The sequence below is a fragment of the Sphaeramia orbicularis genome, chromosome 6 (genome assembly GCF_902148855.1).
Source record: "Sphaeramia orbicularis chromosome 6, fSphaOr1.1, whole genome shotgun sequence".
Classification (NCBI taxonomy): domain Eukaryota; kingdom Metazoa; phylum Chordata; class Actinopteri; order Kurtiformes; family Apogonidae; genus Sphaeramia; species Sphaeramia orbicularis.
Window position 1 is genome coordinate 49216594 of NC_043962.1, and position 16251 is coordinate 49232844.

Consider the following 16251-nt stretch of genomic DNA (forward strand, 5'->3'; position numbering starts at 1 on the left):
CAGGGTAGTTAGTGTCAAAGGTGGTAAAATGCACATCCAACGCTTCAGTCTGGGTTTACCTCTGACATGGTTATGCAGTAGATTGTGTTGTTCCCCAATCCATTATTAAGTTGTAGATCTTTTAAAATAGCTTCAGTGATAAGAAATACAGATCTCTTTTTAACATGTGACACACTTAACATCACATCTGCTGTATCTTCTGTCTGTTGACCCACTTTCTGTGTGCCTGAATTTCATAGCACTATACATTTTGATATGACCTGAAATGACCTGTCTGCTCATATCCATGTATATTTCGTGCTTTGAACAGGGGAACTCAGCCCCCTAGTGTGTCTGTGTCTTAATCTCTCTGTTACAGCAATGCTTTGATACTGTTGTCGGACAAAAACAAAAAATGAACTTTATTAAAAGCCATCAGGCATCAAGGAAACAAAAGTCTATTAGAAAAAGGTATTTTAAAGACCTTTAAGCCTACATCTAACTTTAGGTTTTTAAAGCTGTTGTCCAGCCTTCAGATTAGAGATGGTTGATAAAATGTTATCATAATTAAATTTTTTCATAATATTGTGATAATTTTCCTCGGAGATCAGCAGCTATGATTATTTTAAAATTTAATTATATATAATTATTTGATTTAATTCAGAAAACTATACAAATCATGCTCCAGCAGTGGTGGCTCATGAAATAATTTTTTGGTGGGGCGCAGTATGCAAGTCAGTTTTTGGATGGACTATAACCTCATATCACCACTAGGATATGCCTAAGCACATGCACCACTATTTTAAAATATTAATTGAATTAAATGAAAATACACAATATGTGTTTTCAGTCAGTTATTTTTTACATGTGAATTTCACTGGTGTATCCTTCAAACATGCATATTTTTCTATGACTCTATTGTTAAAGCCCGGCATGTCCCTTACAAGTGTCTTTTCCACTGATAATATGGCCAATGCATTTAGGCCAGGGTGAAGGTAGTGCGGGTAGATTGCGTGGCATAAAAAAATGTAAAAATCAATGTAAGGGCTAAAACATATCATTGTTACAGGGGATTTGAACCCTGACCGCTCAGTCAGCAGTGTTACCAACTGCGCTATCCTACTGCTTGTATGAAGCATAGTAGTATTACCTATGGACTTATTTGCTCATTGCATTTATGAGGAAGGTCTTGATTCTTTTTGGGAAGTGACATTTACTCCAGTGGGTGGTGCTTGGGCTACATTTTTTGCGCCGAGGCTCTCCTATCTTTTGTATTGGGGGGGGGTGGTCCACTGCGCAAGCAGAATTTATAACAAGAGCCTGTTATGGTAAACGGAGAGCCTCTGGTACAGATTTTTGCAGCCCAAACAGGAAACACGTCACTTGACAACTCGCTAAATGTCCGAAAGCATTTTTAAACTATACTTGAATGCAGATTATACATGCCACTCACAGGCTGTATCATGTATAGCTTGTTTATTTGAATATTAATGTAAAATTATTTTAGAGGATTCCTATCGCATCTTCTTCATGTGGGACAGGTTGGGCGGCGCCCTAGTGCCCTCTTTTGATGTGTATGGTATGTCTTTGAGCAGTGCCAGCATCAGTGTGAAAAAGTGTACGTGTATAAATACTAAAGGTTCTTGATGTTTAGAAATATAGTATGATTCAATAAATGTATTATTAGAATACAATATAAATGCAAGAAGGTCCTGGGTTTCATTCCAACACCAGTCGATGGGGGTGGGACCTTTCTGTGTGGAGTTTGCATGTTCTCCCCGTGTCTGTGTGGGTTCTCTACAGGTACTCCGGCTTCTTCCCACCATCCAAAGACATGCACTGATAGGTTAATTGGTTAATCTAAATTGCTCATAGGTGTGAATGTGAGAGTGATTGTTTGTCTCTGTATGTCAGCCCTGCAATGAACTGGCGACATGTCTAGGGTGTACCTCGCCTTTGCCCATAAGTAGCTGCTTTAGCAACCCTGGTGACCTTAGTGAGGATAAAGGTGGTTCAGATAATGAATGAATGAATGAATCAATGAATGAATCAATGAATGAATGATATAAATGCTGATATTTGTTCTTTAGTGGAATTTGAAGAAAACAAATGGTTATTTGTTGTTTTAAATTAAGATTAAAAATGAGCAAGGTATATCAAGACAAAACACACCTGTAGGCAGTAGTTTTGTGATTCGGTGCATATTCATTTATCATGACTTAAGATTTTTATCGAAACAAAGAAAATAAGTTGAATCATCAATTATTCAACAAGATAAAAGCTATGTTAACCCACAAGGACCTAAACAGTTGCTGACGACCTAAAGCATCTACTGATCTATAATGTTTAATAACTTCTGAACCACTAATCTTATCAATACATGTAAATAATTCAGGTAAAATGCAGTGCCCTCAGCTTTTCGTTGTCGTCAGACATGACCCATTTGGACATTCAGAGTAGTGAACATAGAAACATCATAATCTTCTGCAACATTGATTCACCAGTAAAAACCATGTAGTTTGATAAATGACAGTGGTTGCAGACACTTGCTTTTACTTACAGTTTATGATATATTTTCCTGAAAAAGCCACTTTCACAAATACAGAAGCAGAGCTTTAAAAGCTACTATGATAAAATGTTCGCTCAACATCAAAATATACATGAATGAATTATGTATTTGAGGTGACAATGTAAATGAAACAAACTGAAACAAATGTTCCTATAAATGTCATTATCACAATATAAAACTATACCTGACAGTCATCATTTCAATGCCCAGCCTGGTTGGGAAACCTGTGTGTTTTGTCGACAACAGCCATGATGAGTGTGTCTGTGTTGTGTCAAACTGTCTACCTGTGCCTGTCTCTGACACTGTCCTTGTTCTCTGAATGTCCATGACCTCTCAGCCTGTATGACAACAAATTTTCTGACATGAGTACAAATTGACTATAAAATGAGGATAGAGAGACAAAACACCCCCATGTGTTCACCATGCTGTATGTCTTTACCTGTCCTCTTTGTTTTTTTGCTTTGTTTTGTTTTGAATCACTGTAACATCATGTTCAGTCACTAAATGTTCCCTCATCCTTCCATTTATTTGGTTTGTATTTCACCCTCCTTTTTAATCACACCCATATGTTTCATTTGTGGTAGTAGTGCAGTCACACCCCTACATATTTCTGTGTTTATTATGTGTTATTTTGACCCATCCATCCATCCATTCATTCCGTTCATCCCCATTGTCCTTGTGCTTGTTTTTGTTCCCTCTTCAGAGATTCATCCATCCGTCTGAGCACCCTGTTCTCTCCATCCCCTTCATAGGAATGATTATAATAGTGGCTGTGGTCTGGTGCTGGTTGTCGGAGCTGGCGTCCCAGAGAGCAAGGTATGGGAGGAGCTTATCTCTATCTGCTGCGCAATGTGTTTTACACACAGACTAAAAGTTCACTTCACCCAAATCGTAAATAAACTTCAGTGGTAGGCCAGTGTAGCCAAGCATATGTGCTACTGGGATTATGTGTTGTTTTAACTGCCGATTTTCTGGGGGGTTTGAGATAGCATATTTGAACCAAACAAGTAGAATAAAACTATTTTGCAGGAGAAGGGGGCAATATTTTGAGAAAAAAGAAAACATTTTGAGATTAATGTCTTTAAAATATCAATACAAGAGCAATATTGTATTGATATTATATCTAAGCAAATACTGACCAATATCAGCATCCACATGTAACACATCTTATAAGTAGTATTTTTCATAAGTGTGTTTGTTTGAATTTGTGTTCATCCAAAAATAATGTTGTGAACAGCTAAAAGACTTTAAATACTAGCAAAAACAAAATAAAGAACTTTCAGGGAGGGTTATAGATTATTATTCTTTCTTTCTTTTTTTTTATCATTATTATTATTTTGCCAACATCAAGACTGACCTCAGCCTATATAAATCATTGTTGGATCAGTGCTTCTGCTTTTACCATACTTTTTTTTTTTCTCTACTTCTACTTGACCAAAGAATTTGTGTTGGTTTTTAGCCAGCTCAGATTATTACATATAGTTTTTCAGGTTTGTTAAGTTTTTGGGGTTTTTTCTTAGCCTTACTGAGCCTCTATGGTTAATTCCTTGCTTTGCTTAATTCTTGTATAATGAGCCTGTCAGAATAAATTGCAGACATGTCCATTTTGTGTTTAATACTGGGAAGTTGTTTTTTTTTTTTATTTTGACTCCCACTTCTAATGTAATTTACCTTAAATTAGAGACAAATTAATGGACATTTTCCTAATTATTGGTAATGGTTGAAGTAAGGGCTGAAAGTTAATGTCAAGCATCATAATTGGAAATACTGACTTCTGAGGGGGAAAAAAAGCTAATTGGATATTCAGTACCACATTTTTTGATTTATTTCTTTTAGTTAAATGTTCAGGGATTCAGTTTTAGTAGGATATTTATTAATTTCTTTAATGTTCAGTTCAGGAATTGGCCTGTTTAATAAAGTTAAAATGGTCAGTTCCAGACATCCCAAATGTGTTTTCAGTGTCAACATTTTTGGGGGTGGGGTGAGATGATATCAGACAGTTAATCAGAGAGTGGGATTTTCATGCTCCAAACTATCAATATTATGCCAGCCTTTAAAAACCCTGCTATCAGCTGACCTCTACCTTAAATTTTAAGTTGATTTCCTTTTTAGGGGGATGGCTTGCAGTTTTAGTTTATTTTTCCTGCTATTTGGGCAGGAACTGGTTTATATTTTAAATTTAACCTCTTGGGATGCAAACCCCAGTCTCCTACGTGGCAGTCCTACACATAACCCATGCAGAGAGAATCAATCAATCAAGCAATCAATCAATTAAATTGTATTAATATAGCACCACATCACAAGAAAAGTAATTTTATGACACTTTACATTTAGAGCTGGTCTAAACCAGACCCTTAAGCCAATTTACAGACACCCAACAGAATCCTCCAGGAGTAAACACTTGGTGACAGCAGTGAGGGAAAACGTCCTTTTAACAGGCAGAAACCTTGAGCAGACCCCAGCTCTTGGAGGATGGTCATCTGCCTTGACTAGTTGGGGTTAAAGAAAGAGGGGTAGAGGAAGAAAGAGAGAGAGATTGGGGTAGGGGGGAGAAGGGGGGGAATAGGGGGATACACGTGGATGCACAGCAAACTGAACTGTTCAAAGAACTTCTGTTGCTAGTATAACTACCAATAGCTACAACAAATATCCATAGCTGTTATCACTACAACTCAAAATACAAGTACTAACAGTGGATATACTACTACTGCATTTGTTAGTACCAATAACAGAAACCTCTACCATCTATATAACTACATAATCAACACTATCTCAACCATAAAGATAAATGATTGACGATGATGGAGGTACGAGAGAAGCAGGACCACAGCAGCAGATCTAAAGCTGATCCAGGGAAAACCTGAGGCAATAAAGCACAGAGACTCCAGGGAAGAAATCAAGTCAGTAACATGTATTTGCTGGGGTGTGAATAGAGAAGAAGAGGAGGAGAGAGGAGGTCAGAGACTCCCAGCAGTCTAGCCTATAGCCGCAAAACAAAGAGAAGCCCTAACTATAAGCTTCATCAAAAAGGAAAGTTTTAAGCCTACTCTTAAACATAGAGAGGGTGTCTGCCTCCCGGACTGAGGCAGAGAGGTGGTTCCACAATAAAGGAGCTTGATAGCTGAAGGTTCTAGCTCCCGTCCTACTTTTGGAGATTCTAGGAACTACCAGTAAGCCTGCATGTTGAGAGCATAGTGCTCTAGATGGAGTGTATGGAACTAAAAAATCTTTCAGATAAGTAGATGCCTGGCCATGATGGGCTTTGTAATTGAGGAGGAGCATTTTAAAGTCTATCCTAGCTTTTACAGGGAGCCAGGGCAGAGAAACCAACATAGGAGAAATATGGTCTCTGATGCTGCTTCTAGTCAGTAGCAGCAGCATTCTAGATTAGTTGAAAGGTCTTTAAAGACTTTTTCGGACAGCCTGAGAAAAGCGAATTACAATAATCTAGTCTGGATGTAATAAGAGCATGGACAAATGTTTCTGCATCATTCTGTGTCAAAATATGTCTGATTTTAGCAATGTTTCACAGATGAAAAAACTTAGTTGTAGAAATCTATTTAATGTATGAGTTAAATGATAAATCCTGATCAAAAATATTGCCTAGATTCCTCACGGTGGTTTTGGGCTTCAAGATAACACCATCCATGGTGACCACTTCAGTAGACACTGCATCCCTAACATTTTTTGGGCCAAGCACAATGACTTCAGTTTTGTCTGAGTTTAAAAGCAGAAAGTTGTTGATCATCTAGCTTTTAATATCTTTAAATCTTTTCTACTTTTAATGTTTTTTGTTTTTATAATAACATTATACATTGCAAACGAACTAAAAGGAATAAAATTGTTAGTAATTTTTTGACTCAGATGCTATTCTAAAAACATTTACAAGCTAAAAAACATGCAAAATAAATTAGGTTATATTTGTGTGGGCTACATAGGCCTAGCATTATGGAGCTAAGTTACTGCTGTTTGGGTGAACTTAACCCATAAAAAAATTATAGCCCCGGTTTGGTTTTGTTGTAGTTGTGGTCAAAATGTCAACAATGAAAAGGTCAGTGCTGCCTTTTTTGCTGTAGTAGAGCATGGGACAGTTAGACAGTTTGAAAATCCTAACAAAATAATGGCACAAGTAGTATGAGCTTTCTTGCAGAGATCATGAGGAGATATCGGTTGAGTTATCAGGCCTATGCTAACAGGGAAAAGTTAAAAGCCTCTGAAATTCACAATTTCCTGGCTTGCTTTGATACATACACAAATGCAAATGTGAAACAGTAATTTGAGGTTTCAGAGATAGTAACTTGTTATTTCAAGGTCCAGAATCTTTATTTTACCATCCACAAAACAATGACAAACAGTTCCAACTCCCCCACAACCACTAATTGTTATTTTTACTTTTCTGTATGTGTTATGATGACACCAACAAGTTGTTTAATTAATGAGGAAACCAGAGTTTTTGGTAGAACTGTGTTTATGCTAAAAACTTTCTCTCTGCTTTAGCTTCATACTCATTTTGCTCTCTGCAAGAAGGCAAAAGAGCATATTTCCATTGCATATTGTACTATATTTAATTGCCTGTTTGGATTATGGCCCTGTATGTAGCCCATACTGACTCTTAACACTGCTTTTTCCTGTATTCCCTCAGGGGAGTGAGATAGGTTGGAGCTCCATTTTGACTGTTACTGCAGCCACTGCGGTACTACTAATGATGACTAGCTTGTTGAGAGCACTGGTCCGACGCTGATTGGATGGGCGACAACTGCACAAGGACGACGGGTGTTTGCTTCAGACCAGCGCTCTGTCTCTCCCATTGTTTCCATAGACTCAACTGGAAGTTTGTTAAACGTGATAGGGCTGGAAACTGTTGTAGAATGAGAAATTTCGACTCTAATGAGCAGGTACGACTTACGCACACAGACTGATAAAAATGTGTTCAGTCTTGATGACTGACGTTCCATGAGATTGCTGCGATGATGAAATGAGCTGCAGAGAGCCTACATGAGCACTGATCTCACTCCACTAAATGAATGCTAGTGCTGTGTCATGTCTGTGACTATCATTTTCTGTACAATGTGATAAAATGAAGGTTTTTACTCTTACTGTGCTTCAAATAGTTTTTGGTTGATTGTATTTATTTATGTTGTTATAAATGCTTATAAATGTTCTTAGCTGTCTCTGATAATAATGAGAAATACAAAGTCTGCATGGTCAATGCACTGAATCCCAAATATGTACACATTCCCTAGGGAAATGTACAGACAGAGCAGTTCAGCTTTTGTTAACTAGTAAACTCAAAATACAAAGAAATAAAAATTAGTAATCACAAGATATTTAGTAAATAACATCACTCTACTATTGTTTCCTATTGTTTTAAATAAAAATTGTGAACAAATTCATTGCTTCTATAGAAGTATGGCTTAGTAGGCAAATGTCAACCCTTTGCTCCCGTCAACCTTTAACCCTGCAGCTCCCCTGGTAAATGGCACTTTTTTTTAAACAGTATTTTTGTCACTTATGTGCTATCCAGTCTCTGTCAGTCTTCTGCTAGTCTCACATTTTCATATGTCTAACTAAAGGACTCCTACAATCCCCTTTAATTATCCAGACTAATAGCAGACTGCTTTGCTATAGAGCAGTTTTGGGTTTGTATCTGTGGGAGCAATTTATTTTTTATTTATTTAGGAATTAATTCAAATTTTATGGAATCTTTATGGGCACTACTATGTGGACTATAAAAGCTTAACTTATTTTTATGACCCCCACATGTATAAAAAAAAATAGCTTATTTTTCTCCAAGTGTGCAGTTTTGTTGTTTCAGGTACACTGAGTGAGAATGCTGACTCGTAGCACTCCTTTTTTTGTCTTTATCTTACAAATCTGAAGGGGCACCATTTTACATCTTGGGTCTTGATTAGGTCACTGATACAGCTATACAGTCAGTAGTAGTTTGCAGAGAGTAGTTTTGCTCAGAAACAAACAGGAGAGTGTCACAAATATTAATGACTAAAAAAGACTATGTATGTGGATATATTGTTTACGGTTGTGAAGTGTTTTTTGTGAAGATCTTTTAAAAACTGAAAAAGCATGCTATAAAACCTATAGAAGCACAAAGTATGATTTATGTTCTGTTCTATTGGTTCTGTTGCTTTGTATTTCATGTAAATAGATGTGACATATAGTACTATGGGAGAGATATTTCTTAAATTCATTTGTAATAGCTTTGTAGAAAGTCTACTCTATTTTGAAAGAGCATCGTATATTTGATATCAAATTATATGCTATGTAAATGTTTATTTATGGTGATGTTAATCAGATGAAAAGCTAATGATTTTCAGTACCACTTTTCAAAGGTCTCGTAGTCATTGCATGCATTTAGACTGACGTTTGTCACCAGAGAGCAACATGACTCCTGGTTTTGCCAGTTCATGTCATGACAGAATTGTACTAAAATCTTTCCTGAGAACATTTGCCATTACACCATGATAATCAAAGCCTGATCAATGTTATTTCTGTATATAAAGATAACTGAAACACAAGAAATAAGGCCCCTTGACTGCAAAGTTTTTTCTCATGTATTGAGAATAGTCACTTTCCCATTGACTGCAACAGTACATATGAATGTCTGATTCAGGATGTTATTTGTCATTGCTTCAGGAGTATTAACATTATCATCACAAGCTTCTATATTGCGCAGTGTTCTTCTTCTTGCTGCTTCTTTATGATAGTATTGACGTTTGTGATATAGTTGTGGCTATTTTGTTACCTGGAGGTCTATTTTGTACTGTAAATGACTTGAGGAAATAAATATACCTAGCCCACATGATGTCTAAGTGTGTCTTCTTTTCATGGATGCTGCTCTCACAGACATGCTAACATTCCCTGAGTTTAAGGTGTCGTGGTATCCCATTCATGAAATCATCAGTAGTCTCTTGGCTGAGATCATGTTATAGGGGTTGTATGGATATTAATAACTTTCACTCCGGAGACGTGACTCGAGCTCAGACATGGATTAGTTACAGGTGGTAGAAAGTGGTGTGTCAACGTGGCTGATGATGGCTTCTTAATTACAACCATTACTCCATCACCAAGAGTCATGGGTTAGTAAGTAAAGTGTAGATAATTATCTAAAAATAGCCTGGATTCGTCACAGGTTATACTAAGTGAAGGCATGGTCAAAAATGACATGCTGTGTCTTGGCTCTCAGCTCTTTTGTGTTCCTCTATTCCTTTGCATTCATCCAGGACTTGCCAAAATCCAGTAGTTCTTCACTCCCTAAGGATCTGGTCTCATTTAGTATGGACTAGTCTCCATGTCCGTTTATGCTTCTGTCACAGCCAACCATCTATTCCCAGCCTCTCTCTTAGATAATGCATTCACAGAGTGGCTTAAAAATGGAGTGCTGAATATTAATATGTTGTAAAAGTATGACATCTTCATGTCATTTGATCAGGTTAGACAGGAGTTTGCTATACAAGCTTGAAATTTTTTCAGGTACTTACAAGTCAGACATTTCATACAGAATCACTTTAATCAATTTCCTTCTCTACATCGGACATCATCTCTTGATTCAATCCTAGTAATTCAGCCTGAGGTCAGGGGAACCATATCAAAGCTGTACACAAATATAGTCGACATGGAATGTTCCTCTCTGACAATAATAAAAGAAAACTGGGAGAAGGACATGGGCACAAATATTACTGATGATCAGTGGTTAAGTATACTTCAAATAATCCACTCCATTTCTATTTGTGCAAGGCATAGTCTTATTCAATTTAAGACATGTCTAAAGTTAAGTTTTCCAAAATTTACCCAGGGGTTAATCCTATTTGTGATAGATTTAGACAAGCACCTGCTCTTTCACAGTTTTTGGTCATGTTCAAGTTTAACTGCATTCTGGTCTTCAATATTTGAAGTGTATTCAGCAATTTCAGGTCTAACCATTGACCCCTGCCCTTTAGTACTTTTTGGCGTACTATTAGAACATCTCCCTCTACAAAGGCCACAATTAAATAGTATAGCCTACTCCTCCCTTTAAGCACGGAGACTCATTCTTTTAAATTGGAAGAATGACAAACCCTCCTCCTTTGGCAGATAGATATGTGATGTCATGTTTTTCCTTAAAATTGAAAAGATTAGATACACATTGAATGGATCAATGGTGAAGTTTAATGTGGTATGGTATCCATTTATTTCTTATGTAGAACAGCTGACAATACACCTTGACTCTGGGTAATGTGTGCTGTGTACAAAGTGATTGGATAATTACATTGTGGAACCCTTTAATGTTTTTTTTTTTTTTTGTGGCGTCTTATACTTTTGTTATATGTTTCAGTGCTTGTCTTATTTTTTCTGTATGTTTGAAAGACTTTATACATATTTATATATATATATTTATATATATATATATATATATATATATATATATATATATATATATACATACATACATATATATACATATATATATATATATATATATATATATATATATATATATATATATATATATACATATATATATATATATATATATATATATATATATATATATATATATATATATATATATATATACACACACACACACACAGGGTGGGGAAGCAAAATTTACAATGAACATTTAGTTGTTTTTTTCTCAGCAGGCACTACGTCAATTGTTTTGAAACCAAACATATACTGATGTCATAATCATACCTAACACTATTATCCATACCTTTTCAGAAACTTTTGCCCATATGAGTAATCAGGAAAGCAAACGTCAAAGAGTGTGTGATTTGCTGAATGCACTCGTCACACCAAAGGAGATTTCAAAAATAGTTGGAGTGTCCATAAAGACTGTTTATAATGGAAAGATGAGAATGACTATGAGCAAAACTATTACGAGAAAGTCTGGAAGATACTATTAAAGAAGAATGGGAGAAGTTGTCCCCCGAATATTTGAGGAACACTTTCGCAAGTTTCAGGAAGCATGTGAAGGCAGTTATTGAGAAAGAAGGAGGACACATAGAATAAAAACATTTTCTATTATGTAAATTTTCTTGTGGCAAATAAATTCTCATGACTTTCAATAAACTAATTGGTCAGACACTGTCTTTCAATCCCTGCCTCAAAATATTATAAATTTTGCTTCCCCACCCTGTATATACAGTACAGACCAAAAGTTTGGACACACCTTCTCATTCTTCGCATTTTCTTTATTTTCATGACTATTTTCATTGTAGATCCTCACTGAAGGCATCAAAACTATGAATGAACACATATGGAATTATGTACTTAACGAAAAAGTATGAAATAACTGAAAACATCTCTTATATTCTAGTCTCTTCAAAGTAGCCACCCTTTGCTCTGATGACTGCCTTGCACACCCTTGGCATTCTCTTGATGAGCTTCCAGAGGTAGTCACCTGAAATGGTTTCCCAACAGTCTTGAATAAGTTCCCAGAGATGCTTAGCACTTGTTGGTCCTTTTGCCTTCACTCTGCGGTCCAGCTCAACCAAACCATCTCGGTTGGGTTCAAGTCCGGTGACTGTGGAGGCCAGGTCATCTGGCGCAGCACTCCATCACTCTCCTTCTTGGTCAGATATCCCTCACACAGCCTGGAGGTGTGTTTGGGGTCATTGTCCTGTTGAAACATAAATGATGGTCCAACTAAACGCAGACCGGATGGAATGGCATGTCACTTCAGGATGCTGTGGTAGCCATGCTGATTCAGGTTGCCTTTAATCTTGAATAAATCCCCAACAGTGTCACCAGCAAAGCACCCCCACACCATCACACCTCCTCCTCCATGCTTCACGGAGGGAACCAGGCATGTAGCATCCATCCGTTCACCTTTTCTGCGTCGCACAAAGACACGGCGGTTGGATCCAAAGATCTGAACTTTGGACTCATCAGACCAAAGCACAGATTTCCACTGGTCTAATGTCCATTCCTTGTGTTTCTTGGCCCAAATAAATCTCTTGTGTTTGTTGCCTCTCCTTAGCAGTGGTTTCCTAGCAGCTGTTTGACCATGAAGGCCTGATTCACGCAGTCTCCTCTTAACAGTTGTTGTAGAGATGTGTCTGCTGCTAGAGCTCTGTGTGGTATTCATCTGGTCTTTAATCTGAGCTGCTGTTAATTTGCAATTTCTGAGGCTGGTGACTCGCATGAACTTATCTTCAGCATCAGAGGTGACTCTTGGTCTTCCTTTCCTGGGGCGGTCCTCATGTGAGCCAGTTTCGTTGGAGCGCTTGATGGTTTTTGCGACTGCACTTGGGGACACATTCAAAGGTTTTGCAATTTTCCAGACTGACTGACCTTCATTTCTTAAAGTAATGATGGCCACTCGTTTCTCTTTACTTAGTTGATTGGTTCTCACCATAATATGTATTCTAACAGTTGTCCAGTAGGGCTGTCAGCTGTGCATTAACCTGACTTCTGCACAACACAACTGATGGTCCCAACCCCATCAATAAGGCAAGAAATTCCACGAAGTAACCCTGATGAGGCACACCTGTGAAGTGGAAACCATTTCAGGTGACTACCTCTGGAAGCTCATCAAGAGAATGCCAAGAGTGTGCAAAGCAGTCATCAGAGCTAAAGGTGGCTACTTTGAAGAAACTAGAATATAAGAGATGTTGTCAGTTATTTCACACTTTTTTGGTAAGTACATAATTCCACATGTGTTCATTCATAGTTTTGATGCCTTCAGTGAGGCTCTACAATGAAAACAGTCATGAAAATAAAGAAAATGCGAAGAATGAGAAGGTGTGTCCAAACTTTTGGCCTGTACTGTATATATATATATACTACCGGTCAAAAGTTTTAGAACACCCCAATTTTTCCAGTTTTGTATTGAAATTCAAGCAGTTCAAGTCCAATGAACAGCTTGAAACGGTAGAAAGGTAAGTGGTGAACTGCCAGAGGTAAAAAAACAAAACAAAAAAAAAAACAGGTTAAACAAAACTGAAAAATAATGTACATTTCAGAATTATACAAAAAGGCGAACAAGAAATGGGTTAACAACTTACAGCAGTTCTGCAGCAATGGAGGTTGATCAGGCCTTGAAAGTTGGTGCTACCAATTCCTACAGGTGTCCCAACATTTCTGAATTACTTAGAACCCCCTCTGTCTGCATAAAAGTAGTGTTGGAACACACTTTGGTACCATACCGGTGTGAGCATTATTTGAACAGTATTGTACTGCAGAAAGTAGTGTGTTACTGTAAAAATGGCAAGGAAAAGGCAATTAACAATAGAAGAGTTATATATAAACATATGTATATACACACACACACACACACACACACATATATACATATATATATATATATATATATATATATATATATATATATATATATATATATATATATATATATATATATATATATATATATGGCAGGGTTAAAAAATTGCTGCAGCTGAGACATATCATCCATTTTTATGGATTTATTTCATAATTATCCAATGGAAGGACCTTACCTCTTTGACTTGTTAAAACCAGGTTGATACAATTTGTTTAACGTCCTATTGGACAAACTGACTGAGTTGACCTCTAGTTTCAGAGGCCTTTTGGAGCAGACATTTAAGTACAGAACAAGCCCATATGTTTCTGAGACACCATGCACAATATAAGGGAAAAAGGTAACTTAATCATTCATTTATTTATTTATATACACCTGTGCTTATCCTGCTCTAGAAAAACACATCATCTCTGAGAAATTAACTCTGGGTACTGCAGTTGCTTTCTGTCTCATTCTATGTCAGAGTTATGGCTAATAAAATGGGAAAGTGTCTTAATGGTGGAAATGTCAGACACTGTGACCTGTGAAATCTAATCAACTGCCCCTTGGCCCCAGGCCTATCTCTCCAGCATAATTCCCCAAATCCTTCTCTAAATATTTAATATATTTAACTGAGAGGGACAAAACTAATTAAAAAGGTGGGAGTCTGATTGGGAGAGCAGCCATGGGCTTTCTCTGGGGATATAATGTCAGGTGAACAGCGAACAGGTCAACAGGAAAACTTCAGTGGCTTAAATTTAACTTTAGTTATTCACACTTCCTATCAGGTGTAGCAGTGTTATAGACATATGATGGATGATACGGAATTAATTCCAACATCTCTTCCAGATGATTGCGCTGCCCCACAGCTTAGATTACTCCCAAATTATTAAATTCCCCAGACAACAGGGTATATGATTATTATCTGTAATGTAAAGAAGAAATGGGAATGTGTGCTTGAAAAATAAACACATATCCTATGAGCATCCCATTAGGTGGTGTGAGATCAACATGGGGACCCCTGGCTGTGTCCACATTGAAAAAGAGTATCTAAGAATACCTTCTGTATGTGTCACAGTTATTCTTATCTCACACTACATCAGTGGTGGTGGCATCCGGTGTCACCGCCATGTCACTGACTGCTGACTCACAACTCCACAACAGACCCTGAAAACACAATCTTTATAAGTGCTGATGTATATCTCAATCATCATACACATTTATTTCTGTACACATCTACATCACCTGTGAATACTGACTAATTTGTTTTCATTCGGAAAGTCACTTACTCATTGATTTCTTTTGAAGGGATGACATTTAGAAATTTGAAAAATTCAACAGATTATAAGATTCACTGAGTTCACTGAGTCTTTGAGGAAATACAGCCACTGCTTGAGTTTTGGAAATAATTTACTTGTGCATCCATGTCTCAGAAGTCTGTGTGCCTGAAATGTCAAACATGTGACCTCACTGAGTTTCTGTTTTTACGTGTAGTCACAGTATGCATTTCAGTGACATTTCATTGATACTGATGTGTGTCCATTGTCAGCTAACATGCGTTTTTATTTCTGTCATGGTGTCACTGATCTAAGTTGGAGGACTCTTTGTTTCCAGTTAAGAAGTCTGTTACTCATGGTTCTAAATTATGACATTTAGAAGAAAAAAATATTTTGAAAGTTTAAATATCCAATTTATTATAACTCACTTATCTCAAAGTGAGGAACCACTGCTGGCTCTTTTTTCTTGTCAGTGTTGTCTGTCAATGTCTCAGGAGTCTGTTCCCCATAATCTTTCAAATTTGTAACCTCTCTGACTTTACAGTGACCTTTGCCTATCTTCATAGCAATGCATTTCACTCAGGGGTGACAGATTATTGCCAAACACACGTAATGCAGTTGTCTCATTTTTACCAGGGTCACCTCATCCTCTAAAAAAAGGATTTTTCCTCCAAAGCCCCTGTGATATATTTCAATTTTTTTTTTTTAAGTATGTGCTTCCACTTTTCTTACAGTTACCCTCGAAGTTTCACCATTACTGCCTGACTTACTCCGAGGTGCTCAGTACACCTATCATTTTCTTTTCTTAGCTCAATTGTTCAGCCCCTTGGACCCTGAGTATGACACACATTCACAACAATCGGTAAGTCCCTGCCCCCAGCCGCCCAAATAGGGCCGCCTAAAAATAAGGAGCATGCCGCAACTGTTGCGCTGCCCGGACCATGACCAATCACTGCGCCATCTTCCGCGTAAACCGACCCCGACTCGCGTTATTCTTATGGATTAGCAAATAGACCATGACCACAGGGGCTGAGTGACGTGGCCCAGGGACCTTTATAAAGCTATCTCATTCTGCTCTCAACGTTCAAGTAAAACCCGCTCATAGTGAACTACACAGTACTGTTCCAGCTCACCTGCAAAGAAACGCACTTTTTTTTTTTTTTTTA

General features: G+C 37.3%; 1 protein-coding gene across 6 annotated transcripts in view; it reads left to right on the forward strand.

Moving 5' to 3' along the window:
- Positions 1-9365, forward strand: part of LOC115421527 (coiled-coil domain-containing protein 136-like) — a 40256-nt gene extending 30891 nt beyond the window's left edge. For 4 of the 6 annotated variants that reach the window (XM_030137450.1, XM_030137453.1, XM_030137449.1 and 1 more), the window contains 2 exons: positions 3252-3364; positions 7191-9365. In XM_030137450.1, the coding sequence (XP_029993310.1) occupies positions 3252-3364; positions 7191-7203 (126 nt within the window). In that variant the 3' untranslated portion in view covers positions 7204-9365. The remainder of the gene's footprint in view (positions 1-3251; positions 3365-7190) is intronic. The other 2 variants (XR_003935696.1, XM_030137451.1) reach the window with 2 other exon arrangements.
- The last annotated feature ends 6886 nt before the right edge of the window (positions 9366-16251 follow it).